Here is a 13,673-nt window from a genome sequence, read left to right as displayed (position 1 = left end):
CAGGCGGTGAACCTGGAAGTTCCGAGCTTGAAGAAGTGGAAAGACACCATCTACCCGCGTTGGGGTGGGAAGGGGCCGCTTCCACGCAACAGTCTGAGACAATACTTGCGATGCCAGAGGAGAGGAGCAGCGGGCCAGGAGGGCCCTCCTGGGTGAGGAGGACGAGGACAAAGCGGATCACGGGGTCCCTCTTGCCCGCCTCGGCCGCAGGAGGAGCCGCGGGCGGAGTGGCCGCGGAGTCCCCCGGCAGCCCCCGCCCCTCGCACCGCGGCCCCGGCTCCCCTCATTGGGGCGGGCGGTGCCGCTGCGGGCACGACCCCGTCGGGGCGGCGGGGGGCGTTCCCGCGGGATGCTCGGCGGAGCGTCCACGCGGAGCCCGGCGGTGGCTGCCGGCATGTCGGGGCCGCGCTGCCCGCAGTGCGCCCAGCCCTGGGTGTCGCCGCGGCTGCTGCCCTGCCTGCACTCGCTGTGCGACCCCTGCCTGCGGCGGCTCGGGGCGCTGGAGGGGGAGCCGGGGGGCGCCGCCCGCCCCGTGCTGTGCCCGGTGTGCGACGCCGAGGTGTCGCTGCCGCCCGGGGGCGTGGGGCAGCTCACCCCCGACTGCCTGGCCGGGAGCCGCGCCGGGGCGGCCGCGGGCTGCGACCTCTGCGCCGACGGGGCGGCGGCCGGGCGGTGCCTCACCTGCGGGGTCCGCCTATGCCCCTTCTGCTGCCGGGCTCACAGGTGAGGGGCGCCGGGGACACCTGGGCACCGGGAGCGCGGGGGGGATCGGCGCTGTGGGAAGGGGCCCGCGCAGAGCCAGAGCGGCGAACCGGCGGCTCCCACCTCGTTCAGTCCTCGGCGGGTTGTTGCCCACCACCCCCTCCCGGAGGATGCGCTGTACTCGGGCGGGGTAGCTGCTAGCATAGAATCGTGGAATATCCGGAGTTGGAAGGGGCTCACGAGGATCGTCGTCCATCATCTGGCCTTGCACAGCGCAGCCCCAGGAATCAGACCATGTGCCTGAGAGCATTGTCTTCTTGAACTTCTTGGGAGTGGGCCCATCAGACCTATCATTGGCCATTAAGTCCAAAATCAGGCCACCCTTTCCCTATGGTGGTGTCCACATGCTCCTTTGCATCTCAGCTTAGTATTACTGGGCTCTGGGGAGACTGATGGGGCTCCATCAGGTGTGGGTATGGGCAGAGTACTTAGCAGGACAAGAGCTTCATGTGTTGTGCTGTCCCACTTTGGAGAAGGCACATCTTCCAAGGGAAAATGGGGAAGTTAAGCTGCTGGCCTGCCTCCCTCCACCTCCAGAACAATTTACTGCAGTTATATGTAAAGGCACCCTTAGACAAAGTGAAAGAAAGTGGAAGTCCTGCCTACTGTGATTGGTACCTGCTGATGATCAACCCACATGCTTGCCTGTTAGGTAGTGTAGGAATTGTTGTAGGAAGAAGAGGTGACTGCTACAGAGCTAGGAATTGAAGAGGAGGTGGCTGCAGTGGCCTTTAAGCTCGTCAGTGGACAGGCAGCACTGTAGAAGAAAACTGATAGGAAGCCTGAATGGCCTTCTGAAGCAAGATGACAGGCAAGGTCAGAAAAACACCCAGCAACACTAGACAGGGAAGCCTCAGCCTGGGTTAATCAGCTCAGCCTATTCTCTCCACATTTGCTGTTCCTTTCCACTTTATTAGCAAATTCTTACCCCAGAAAGAACAGAGACATATTCCTCTCTGCCCTGCCCCCCCTGCAGATACTGGTGCCTGCAGGGAAAATAGCTTAGGCTCCAAGTTACCTTTCCACTCTGGGTGTAATTTTCAGCATACCATTCCGATTAGCTAATGCCTCATACCTCATGCAAGCTGCTGAAGAGTGATAAACCCAGACCTTGAATAGCAGCCTGCTGCACTGACAGGAAAAACTGCAGAAGGGATAAACTGTAGAAAATTTGTCTCCATGATCCACTTTTTACTGCTATCATTTTTTCTCCCCACTAGCATCTACAGCCTTGCACTTTATTTAGTTGATGTCAGACTAGAACAAGGGCTGAGGAAAACCATTTTGAAATTATTTCCTGGTGTGTAGGGAAGGTTTTTGTGCATCTGAGTGCCATGGTTGTGCTCCTTGGGATAAGTGAGAGAGATCTTAGGCTGAAATCAGGGAAGTGTAAATTTGAAAGTTGTAATGCTAGAAAGGCTTTGAAAATATGCTGGACCCAAGGGAGATTAGTGGCAAGCAAAAGAAGTACTGTAAGGGCCGTGTTCTGCCCTGTGATGAGGTTGCCAAAGCAACTCTATAGAGCTTGGTCCTTAGAGTACTTTGCTTATGGCCTGGAGCTCCCACTGCAACTGCCACAAGTCACTAGTGCAGGAGACAAGGAAGGAGAGAAGGGTTTTATATCCTGCTCAATAACTAGTTCCTAGTGCCCAAAATAGCATAAAATAGAAGTATTCTGGTGCTGCCTTGTGACATGGTGGATGTCTGGGTTATAACAGCTTCTTTATGTCCTATCCTTGGTCTCCGCTGAGCAGGACCTCACCTGATGGCCAGAAGGAAATGGAGTTCGACTTTTGGAATATTAAATGTTTTATTGTTAGACTGTCTTCTAGCAGTGGTCTGAACTGGATTTTCCCTCTAAGGGTTATTAGGGCTAACTTGCCTTAGCAAATTTAAAGCTAGTGAAAATCCCTGGGCTGATGGCTGAGGAGCCTGGTACCTCCTGTTCCTCACCAAAAATGACTGCTGGTGAGTGATTCTTTCTTAAGACATCTCCTGCCAGCTCTCACTTTGCAGTGCTCACTGCCCTCCAGCTGCCTTTGACACAGCAGGCTGTGGGAATCATTGTGACCATCCCACTTCTGTCAGGCTCCATCCAGAGGCTGCTGGCTTTAGCAGCCTGACAGCCCATCTTCACTGGCCCATGTGTGGCCATGGTGAAACACACGATTCTTGTGTCTGAAAACAGTGCTCGCCAGGCTGTCAGGGAGGCTCAGGGAGAGCAGCCCCTAAGGAGCTGCTTGCAGATGCTGCCCTCTTTTGTGTGGATCCTTGTACTCAGGAGAACACAAGTCCTTCAGTGGAGACAGGAGGGAGCAGTGTGTACTGTGACTTGCAGCCTGTACAGAATGGCGTTTGCAAAGAGCCTCTGTGTTTGCATTTTGTACCCAAGATGCATATAGTGATTTTTGGTTGCTCCCTTCTAGGAGACAGAAGAAGACAGCTTCTCATGCTGTGATGGAGCTGGAGAACACCAAGGATTGCAGCCAGGCTGGGAAGCCTCTCTTGTGCCCTTCCCATCCCACAGAGGAGCTAAGGCTGTTCTGCGAGCAGTGTGACCAGCCGGTGTGCCAGGAGTGCGTGTTAGGCAGACACCGTCAGCACCCCTATGACTTCACCAGCAATGTCATCCACAGGCATGGGGACGCCCTGCGGAAGCTGCTCAAGAACACCCAGCAGCACATGGACACCCTGGAGGATGTGCTGAGCCAGATTGATAAGATGGGCAGTGCCGTCCGCAGCCGCGCGGAGGCTGTGGCCACAGAGATCTGCTTGTTTGCCAGTGGCTATGTGCGAGCGATTGAAGAGCACCGGGACCGGCTGCTGAAGCAGCTGGAGGACTTGAAAGTGCAGAAGGAAAACCTACTGCACTTGCAGAAGGCTCAGCTGCAGCAGCTGTTGCTGGACATGAGGACAGGTGTGGAGTTCACAGAGCACTTGCTGATGAGCGGCTCCGATCTGGAGATCCTCATCACCAAAGGGGTGGTGTCAAGCCGTCTGACAAAGCTGAACAGTGTTGCTTACAGCACCCACCCCAGCGTGGATGACAGAATCCAGTTCTCTGCCCAGGAGAGGGCAGGGCAGTGTTGTGGCTATGCAGTTTTTGGGGCGGTTCTCAATAAAGTCGTTGATCCAGCCAGATGTACCCTGCATGGGGAAGGTAATGGGGTGCTGTGCAGCAGCTGAATGGGAGTGCACCGCTCCCCGAAGTCACCTCTCTGCTCTCTGTACACACATGATGTGCAGCTTAAGGCACTGTTGGTTCCCTGCTATCCAGGCATTAACTAGGGTCAGAGGTTGCATTGCTTGCCCATGGGAGCTGTGCTGTGGAGGGAGCCAGACAGTTATTCTCATCCAGATGTACAGAGCGTGCTGGAACTGCTCTCCACACCATCACTGACCTCAACATGGGGCTAAGGTGCAAGGAGAGCAACCCTAGGCCAAAGACCACAGTTCACTCAGGGGATGAGAATGGCACCTGTAATAGCAGAACTTGCCCAAGCTGTTCTGAAGTATGAGCCCAGGCAGATCCTCTCTGTGGCTAAGCGAGTAGGTTCATTCCCATTACAGCTTCTGCTGAGATTGCTTTGGGAATAACTGGTGTTGATGGTTTCATGGATATTTGCTTACTAAGGACTTGGAGTAGAGCCAGCAAACAGATAATGTTCAGACCAGCCCACAGTGCAGCCAGCTCTGGTCAGTAATGGCCCGCGCAGGGCAGATGAGACAAACCTAGGGCTCATTTGATCCCTTCCATGCCCAACTTTAAGTGTTAGGGTCTCTGGGGCTCCACACTGCACAGTGGGGCTGTTCCTCCCTCTGTGTTGTATGGTGCATCTTGAGACCTTCTGGGAAGGTGCCAGCTGGGCTTAGAGTGACAGGCAAGAGGGTCTCACTGGTCCATACAGACCTCTGGGCTAAACCTGCTAAACATCTCTCAGTGCCTATGGCTTCCACTCTCTCCTGATACCCAGTCATATATTGACTTTTCCCTGTGAGTGAGAGGATCTGTACACCTCAGAAGCCAAGTCCTGTTTGTGTTCTGATGGGGCTGCAACAATGCAAAATAGGTGGGAGGTGGGAGGTGGGAACCATGGCTAATATGAATCCTTTCTGGTCCTGTTTCTCTGCCTTGCAGGTCTCCACAGTGCCCGTCAGAACCAGCGGACCGGCTTTACCCTGCTCTGCAATGACACCACGGGGGAGCGGATGGGGCAAGGAGGAGAGGCTGTGCAGGTCACCATCACCCACAAGGACAAGAGAGACTGGTGGGTATTTCACCCAAGAACTCCCTGGTCACTGGGTTTGCCTTTCTTTTTCCCTTGCCCTGGCTCCCTCCTTGGTCAGGCAGGTGGGAGGATGTGCTTTAGCATGTGGGTCAGAATCTGTAGAGGAAAAGGCACTACTCTTCTTCCCAGATGTATAGCAGTGCTTCCTACTGGTTGTAGTAGAGCTTGACAGTGTTGACTCAGATATGTATTGAGTCTTTGAGTGATTTGGGCTTCTGAAAGGATTCAGCTCTCAGTGGGTGTTGCAAGACACTGCCAGAGTGAGTTGTTGCTCCTTCTCACTCCTACTAGCAGACACACAGGGATCCTGCTTTTGGTAACACCTAATAAGCATAAATCATTGCAACCCCTGGCTAGCTGTCCCAAGTCAGACAGACAGTTTACCAAGCTTAGGAGCCTCTGACATTTGATGGAAGTGCCTAGTTCATGTTCTGGGGAAAATATCTGTGTTGTGACTTTGTCCTTTTTACCATAGTTGTAAGCGTTGAGTACTTTAACGTCTTTGGAGGTTTTCTAGCAAAAGCAGGAAAGGCTGCACTTGAGTTCATGTTTCCACAATGAAAATGACAAAATATATCTATTCTGTTTTATAGTAGCTGGAACTTGTTCCAGGAAGGCTGTTGGTGGGATGACCTGATAAAAAAAAAAGGGACAGGATGCTAAAACTCTTTGCTATGGGGGAGTGTTGACAAGGCACACAGAAGCAATGCTGGCTGCCCAGATGCTTATCAATAGAGCATCGTTTTTCAGGAATATTGTTCCAATGTACCTTCCTTCCTTAAGTGCACAAACAACATAGGAAGGCGTGTGAATGAGGGTGAATTTCACTTGGCAGGGTAGAGGTCGCTGTGGCCACATTAACACAATTTCTTGCTCTTGAGTGTGTGCAGTTGCTACATCCATTGCTGAAAGCTGTCTGGCTTTGCTTTGAGGCACGACAGCTGCAGAAGAGTGTGAAGTATCACCACACAGTTCATGGCAGGAAATTATGTGGGCAGCTGTATTGATGTGAAATGGTGGGGGGTGGGGAATACAGATTATAAACTGTCATCTCATGGGGCCCAAGAGACTAATTAGTGGGGATTAGCAAGAATACCTTTCTCTATGCAGAGCTGCCTGATAATTGTCTGTGGAAAGCTCTTTCCTTCTCTCTGTGGAGCAGGCAACCAGTCCTCAAGTAACTTGATGCTTTCTTCCCGGCACTCTGTTCACAAGGATTCTTTGTGAAACCCAATAAGCTTCACTGTGTGAAAAGGGAGTGTTTACCAGCAGGGACCTAGAACTGCTCTGAGCATTGAAGAGAAGAGTGGGGTCAATGTAGTTGGGACAGTGATTGAAGTGATTCAAACATGCCCTGTTATATCCTGTCTTCTTAGTGAGTTTTTCTGGAGGTAACTGCTTGCTGAAGCTGTGACTTTACCCCATTTCTGCGGGCTCTTATCTGATGGGATAATCTGACCTTCAAGTGTGCTGTGTGTCATCTTCTGCCTTTTCAGTGTGCTACAAATCCTTGCAGCACAGCTAGCTTTGTGTGACTTCCTTTGTATGGTTATTGCAGCTTCCAGTAGCAGGTGTGTGTAAAAGCCACTCAGTGCTTGAGCGTGGCTCATATATCCTTTCAAACTTGCTTGAGACCTGCAGCTGCTGAATGAAGAGCTGACTGCAAATCTAGGCCAAACTGTGGTTCACATTTAGAGCAATTCTCTGCCAGTCACTGACTTGGACTTCTCTCTGTTTGCAGTGCGGTCAAGCCAACAGTGTGTGATAATGGTGATGGGACCTACTATATTTCCTACAGCCCTGAGGAGCCAGGCTTGTATGCTGTCTGCATCTGTGTGAAAGGGCAACATGTACAGGTAGCATTTCTTGTTTCTCTTGCACTGCTTCTTCTTTACCTGCTTTTCTTTTCTAAGTATTTGCTTTAAATTTCTCTAAGGATTACCTCTACTATATAGCAGTTTAAAATTGGGCTTGGTGGTCTGTGACTGACAGGATCACCCAGCTGGTGTTTGAAAATGCAGTCACAAGATCTGGTAGCATCCAGTACAGCAGTCTCTCTGTTTGCTTGTCCACGGCAGGGCTCTCCGCTCACTCTGATGGTGAAACACAAGTTCCGTGAGCACCAAGGTGTGTTCCACTGCTGCACGTTCTGCTCAAGCGGAGGGCAGAAAGCTGCTCGCTGTGCCTGTGGTGGGACCATGCCAGGTGGGTGCTCAGCTTTCCCCACACTGCTGAGATCTGGAGAATTTGTTGCACTAGGTCCTCCCTAGTGTATGTGGGTGTGAGTCGATACTCTAGCCCAACTCCTGCCTTGCACATGCACCAAGACTGTGATGAACTGTACATACATGTGTGACTGCAGCAGTAGAAATGCAGCAGGACACGCTAAAGTCTTTGTAGCACATCCTATAGACAGAGACCTGTGCAGGAGGTGGGGCAGGGCAGCTCAGCCTTTCAGCCTTTCTCAGTGAGGCTGAGCAGTGTTAGTTCTGTACTGTTCCTGTTCAGTGCTGGCATGTTGGGAGGTTGTGGTTTGTGTCACACAGTGGGGACTCTGGAGAATTCTGGGGGGATTCTGGACTCTGGAGAAGCCTCATTCCTTGTTTAGGACAAGAGTTCAACTCCTTTATTTGTTTAATTCTAACCAGCTTCCCAGTCCTTAACCTGCATGTGTCATTCTGTGGTTTGCATGTTTTTAGTATAGATCTGACCTCTTCCTTTTTCTGCGCTTGGTCTGTATCTAGCTCTGGCCATAGCTACTAGCAGCTGGCATGGGGTTCTGGAGGTCCATGTTGGATTATTCAACAGGGAAGGGGATAGAAATCTTCAGCTTTCCGCAGTTATTGGGCCACGGCAGTCCCCTTTGGGTGTTCTTCTTTCTTTATGGAGCCCTGACAGTTTTGGCCTTGAATATGCTGTGTTCTCATCAGCACGCACCTCTCCATTTTAGAGAAGTCCTAAGGGCAAAGCCTATAACACACTGGTATTTTCTGGCCCACTTTGGGTTGAGCTGCTGGTGCCTCTTCTCTTGCAGGTGGGTACCAAGGCTGTGGCCATGGACACAAAGGTCACCCTGGCTGCCACCACTGGTCATGCTGTGGACAAGTGAAGCAGAGCTCAGAGTGTCTGGGTGGGCCACCCAGTGACACGTCATCCAGGAGTTTGCTCAGGACAGTGGCGCTCTGAGCAGCCAGGTGAGCTCCTGCGAGCCCAGGGCGCTGCTGCTGGCTGCTGCATGAGCACCAACCAAGAGGATCCCTGTGATTGCTGCATAGCCTCGCTGCCAGAAAACTACATTGTGGTGGATGTGACCTGAGAAAGGGGGATGAGGAAAAATAAAATTGTGCCTTATGTTCCACTCAGAGGTGTGCATGCAAAGTTATTTTGTTGCTTGAACAGAAGCAAATTCTGGGATTTGTACTGCTGCTTACACTCTTGAGGACTTGTGGCCCATGGGGCCATGCTCTAAGGGGAGACTCAACCTGAACAGTTACCTCACAGGGGGTTCAAGATGTGTCCTATTCTGCAGGATTGACAGCCTAAGCTGTCCTTCTTGATGAGGCCAAAGCTGCTCATTGGGGCACATTCAGAAGGGTTTGTGGTCATGCCTTGGGAAGGCTTGGCAGCCTGAATATGGCTTCTGCCTCCCTAGATATGCATCTGGATTCCAGACTTGGATGTGTGCATATAGCACAGTTATGCTTCTGGGAGCTGCTCTTGTGTTTGCAACTCTTATACTTTCTCTGGGTAACCTGTAGTCTCATTATACTCTCCCTGCAAAGTAGGAGCAAGGCAGGTTAGTTATGTATCTGAAAAAAGTCCAAGACAAACTCACGGCACTGATAAGAACAGGAATTAGAGTATCCTCCACCTGGTCTGTATGTTCTCCATGGAGATGGTGTGGGACATAGTGCTGCTGGCAGTGATGTGGGAGCCAGGAGAGTACCCAGCTCACCAGGGGAAGATGTGGGGGCATCAGTAGGGCCTTTGGCTTGGAGTTTGGGCATCAGCAGGAGCAACAAGTGCAAGTTTGCAGTTGTCTGTCCTGAACTGGGGCAACTGGACAAGAGCAGCGTAACAAAATGGAATACAGTAAAACCCCTGGATTTGGCTTGTGTGGCCTTGGCAAGGCTCTATTTACAAGGAGAGCTTGTCCCGTTTTCCATCATCATCATGGCTAGGCTTCGCGAACGAAGATTTGGGAAAGGCTCTATCCACATTTGTTACAATCCCATTTTCCACAGGGGAAGGGAAATGGTATCTGTGATGAGGAACTTCGAACTTCTTTGGAAGGGCAGTTGCTAACCTCCTGATTGCTGACTGCTGCTTGTCTGGGTGAAGCAGACACCCTGAATACCTTCCTTTACAAAACACAATGGTGTCATTGAGACTGGGAACACTACTGCCCTGGGGGTAACCTTGCCAATAGGTGTGTGTTGCTAGGGGATCCTAATACTGCCCAGGGATCTGAGGACAAAGGTCTGACTTATGATCATTTGGGGAGAGGAATGCTGCTCCAGTGTCAACAGCAAGGAGTGGTTCTTGCTTTCTGGATTATGATAGCTGGCTTGTAAATAGCAGAAACCTGTGCTGTCTGTTTGCTTGCTCAACCTTAGAAGTCTCTTATTTGTTGTCAATCCTCTTACAAAGCCAGTTTTGGAACTTCTTCCCAGCAAAGGAGATAGATATCCTTATGCAAATCCTTTTTATAACTTTCCATTAATCATCCAGAAAGGGCTGTCAAACAATCAGGGAAGGTTAGGCAGTTTAAATCTCCAAGTTAGGCAATTAATTCTCCCAAGTTGCTGACTCTGAAATTTCAAAGTGAAAGTTTAGTTTGAGTTAACCCTTAAGGGAACAAACAGTAACTCATTCTTATTCTTGCTATGTGCAGAGTCAGTGCTCCATACAGAACGTGATGTAAACCAAAATGCCTCATTTTCTGTGTCATTCTATTTCTTTCCCCCCCCCCCATATGTGTGTTGCTTTTTCTCAGAGCTTCCATGCTGTGCTGGAGAGGGAACACATAAGGACAGCACTACTTTCTAGGCACATAATTTCTGTCTGAAATTATCCTAGTCCTCTCAGACAGTGGAATGTGTTTTCTCTTTGTATTAGGTATCCCTTACACACCCTGTTGCTGACATTTTCCAAGAAGCTGTTTGTGAGAATTACACCAGCGACCATATAAATTCTTCAGGGAACTGCAGTTCTACATTTGACATGGTGAGAGTAGGTTTTGGACAGCATGGGGTACTAATCCTACCAGAGTCAGCCCTGGTATTGATTTTTTTCTTTTTGTTAAACTTGAAAGCTCAGTCAGTCTCAGAGATTATAAAGTACTGACTGGCTATCACTGTGTATTTGGGCAAACAGGGCTGTGCATGAGGATATCTTCATGAATCATGTTCAGAAAAGACATTTAATGACCTTGGTCATTTTGGGGGGTTTAGGTGTGAGTGTCCTCCCATTGTTTGCAATGAGTCATTCCCCTCAGTCTTCATAATTCAGAATACATTGCAAATTAATACATCCTACTGATTTGCTGGAGTTTGACATTGGATACCAACAGCCCAAGATGGGCTTCCAATGCTCTGTTGGTGAGAATAGCCTGGGGCAGGTGGTAGATTAGAAGGTGTAGTCAGTCTGCTGGGCTATATTATGTTTTTTTCTGACCAGCTGGTCCCTGAGATAACAAAGGTATTTTCAAGACAGATATACATGCAGTGCTGACAGAACTGCACTGGTAGATATTGATATTTTTTCCAGGACAAAAGCTCTTGTTGATAAAATTGCCTGTCTCCAAAATTTGTGAAAAAAAAAAAAAAAGGGATGAACATGAAGAGGGGTTTTGGGAGTCAAGAGAAGGGGGATTTACTCCCTCAGTAGGGAAAACAAAGTGTAGCTGGAAGTAAAATGAGCAAGAAAAAAGACTGTGGGAAACCCGAAAGGATGTCTGCAGCCTGAAAAACTCCATGTAGGGTGCCTCCAGAGTCAAGTATCATGCTGGGATATCTCTCCCTTCTCAGAGAGGCAAACCACACTGGTGACATGGCTGCATTTGTAGCTCTGTGCCACCAAGTTTGTCCCAGAAGATCTCAGGAACAGAGCAGAATCTGGCTCAGACAGGCTTCTTGACCTTCCCATAGCAGGAGGTGATTCACAAGGGTTCACTTACTGTGTGGAGTGCCACGTCAGGACAGATCCTGCCAGTGGCTCACAGGCAGTGTAGAGAACTTCGTATGTTTCCAGACAAGGGTGGCTCACCACCTCCCTGTTTTGAGAGGTGAGGGCTTGTTCTGAGTGCTGCTGCTTCCAGCTTCCCTTCAAGGGCAGGTGAGGCTGAGGACAGATAGAGCTGATAAAGCAGTGTCAAGCTCTCTTCCTTCCAGACCACTAATGTTCCTATTTCTGGTGCTTCTCAATCACTTCTTGACATCATTGTTACAGATGTGGGATCACAAGGCTGGAAACATGTTCAATGTTTTTGGGCAAATCCCAAGAACAGCTTTCATCTTTTCCAGTGCTCTGGCTGCCTTCACCACTCTTGAATGATCTGTCAAACTTGGCTGCTGGTCGGCTTGCCACAACTCTATCTTCTCCTGTTTTTTCTCCTTCACCGATAGCTCCCGCAGCAATCCAGTGACACTGAAATAAGGTGTGAACTTATTCAGGGGAACCCTTCTGACAGAATTATTATTTGAGAAGAAAGAAGCAAATTGTATCATGAAGGACAGAGTGACTGCAGTCTGATCCTTGGGCCCATGCTTCCTCCAGACCACTGAACATCTTGGGCCCTGACCCACGTTCAGTCCTTCCTACCCACACTGAAAAATAAATGAGGATTTTTTTTTCAGATTGTCATCATAGACCAATATTGGTTGGTCTTGACTTTAACCTCTGTTGCAAAGAAAGTATTTTTGGTTTTTTTAGTTGCTGGACTGCTCCCATTTCCTCTGGGCATCCTCAGCTTTGCATGGGAAAGCTGTTCACTCTCACTAACCATCTAAACTTGCTAGAAATAGCTATAGACTGTCAAAAATCCCCCCTTTTACCATCTTCCTTGGAATAGATGCCAGGATACATGGGTTCCCTTTTGAGAAACTGAACATGGGGTGCAAGCTGCCTTCCCTTTTCTGTGCTTTCTGCCCTTCTCAACCTCTTATGCCCAAGAGCCGCTTATCTTGCCCCCAGCCTTGGATGAGACCAAGCTCAGAGGGAAAGACTTGCAGGGTCTTTCAGGGCCCAGTTTCTTTCCTTTACATGCTCTGATATGTACCATAATGACAGACCTGAGAGCAGCAGGAGGTGGCCTCAGGGAGGAGAAGTAGCTTGGCTTGAAGGAGTTCAGTGGAATTAAACGGCAGTCAGGAGAGGAGTCACTGCCAAATCTGTGTGGCTCTGACAGCACTGCTGAGCCCAGAAGAGTCTCTTAGCCCAGCACAGAGAGGCAGGGGAAGATGTGCATTGTGAATGGGGCCAGGAGGGCCACTAGGAAGGCAGGTAGGGCCTCTCTGCCCAGTGCCAAGAGCATGACTGGAGATTTTAGTGAGGAAACCTGAGCTAGTCCTGGGTATGACATGACTAATGATGGGTAAGCTGTGGATCTACATGGGAGACTTCTGCAGTCTGGGCCCAGGATTAGCTGGCTACCAAATTACGAGTTGTGCTATTTTTTGTCTTAAATTAAGACACGTTTCTCAAACGCATGGTGTAGGAGGTCTCTAACCAGGCCTCCCTGCTTTTGACTGCCCTGGTGGGGTGAGTCAAGATGCTCACTGCTTCCTCATTCCTGAGAGTTCACTGCTTGGGCTCACCACTCCTTAGCTGAGTTCAGTTATTTAAGCAGGACAGCTTTGGAGAATATATCATGCAAAGGACAGGGGCTGGCTGAACAGTGTGGGACCAGTGGGCACCAGGTGTTTGGCTTCTCTTCATAGTTGCCGTGACCATGGCATCCCAAGGCCAGATCATTTTCTGGAGGTATGGTATTATCTGGACCTGCTTTGGGAGAGGGGAGGGAGGGAGTTGCATTTTTCAGACTCTTGGGATGTATCACCCTGCTGCCAGGAGCTTTCAAGACAGCAGTTCTTTGTAGCTTGACTTGCACTCATTTAAATACCTGTACAGCTTCTTTTATACAATCTTCAAGTCCATGTATCTATCAGACACCCATGTGCAGGTCATCAGCTGTAGTGAGAATGTGTGTCCTAGAAACTGTGCATTTGCTAGAATTTGCTATCTCAGGATTGAATGCTGTGGTATGTTAGGGTATCAGTGGCTCAAGAAAGGCTGTGTTCCTGCTGTTGTAGGTTGGAATTGAAGAAAGCAGCCCATTCCTTCTCCTGGTCCTCAGACAGTTGCTTATGTTGCCATCACATCAGCATGCTGTGGGGAGAAAGAAGCTGTCCTCCACAAATTTCCTTGCAGTGTGGGTCAGGAGTAAGAGCTGGGAAGATGTTCAAACTAGTTTGTGCCTCTTGTTTCAATGAGCCTGTTTCCTTTGGAACTGCTGACCAAATCCTGATGAACTACAGTTAGAAAAAGATGTATTGTGGTGAAAGTCATAGAAATATCTATCTCATATCCTTACCTCCTGATTGGTTGAAAATAACTCCCACC

The 13,673-nt window shown here is 49.8% G+C and overlaps 2 protein-coding genes across 2 annotated transcripts in view; both read left to right on the top strand.

The window, feature by feature from the left end:
- The first annotated feature begins 394 nt into the window (after nt 1-394).
- TRIM45 (tripartite motif containing 45) lies at nt 395-8,406 on the top strand. Its single transcript, XM_017814721.1, has 6 exons — nt 395-723; nt 3,189-3,922; nt 4,901-5,030; nt 6,793-6,907; nt 7,130-7,256; nt 8,086-8,406. Exons 1-6 carry the CDS (start codon nt 395-397, stop codon nt 8,235-8,237), a joined length of 1,587 nt encoding a protein of 528 aa, XP_017670210.1. The 3' UTR covers nt 8,238-8,406.
- Nucleotides 8,407-12,969: 4,563 nt separating this feature from the next.
- VTCN1 (V-set domain containing T cell activation inhibitor 1) overlaps nt 12,970-13,673 on the top strand; it is a 7,674-nt gene continuing 6,970 nt past the window's right edge. Inside the window, exon 1 of the mRNA XM_017814726.1 lies at nt 12,970-13,034. Coding sequence (XP_017670215.1) covers nt 13,003-13,034 — 32 coding nt within the window. The 5' untranslated portion in view covers nt 12,970-13,002. The remainder of the gene's footprint in view (nt 13,035-13,673) is intronic.

The sequence above is a fragment of the Lepidothrix coronata genome, unplaced genomic scaffold (genome assembly GCF_001604755.1).
Source record: "Lepidothrix coronata isolate B3197 unplaced genomic scaffold, Lepidothrix_coronata-1.0 Scaffold46, whole genome shotgun sequence".
In the NCBI taxonomy this organism is placed as follows: Eukaryota; Metazoa; Chordata; class Aves; order Passeriformes; family Pipridae; genus Lepidothrix; species Lepidothrix coronata.
This window is presented reverse-complemented; position numbering and strand designations above follow the sequence as displayed.

Coding starts and splice junctions, on each gene's coding strand:
- TRIM45 (XM_017814721.1), top strand. CDS start 395: ATGTCGGGGCCGCGCTGCCCGCAGTGCGCCCAGCCCTGGGTGTCGCCG. Junction 3,923..4,900: donor ATGTACCCTGCATGGGGAAG/GTAATGGGGTGC, acceptor TCTGCCTTGCAG/GTCTCCACAGTGCCCGTCAG. Junction 5,031..6,792: donor CACAAGGACAAGAGAGACTG/GTGGGTATTTCA, acceptor CTCTGTTTGCAG/TGCGGTCAAGCCAACAGTGT.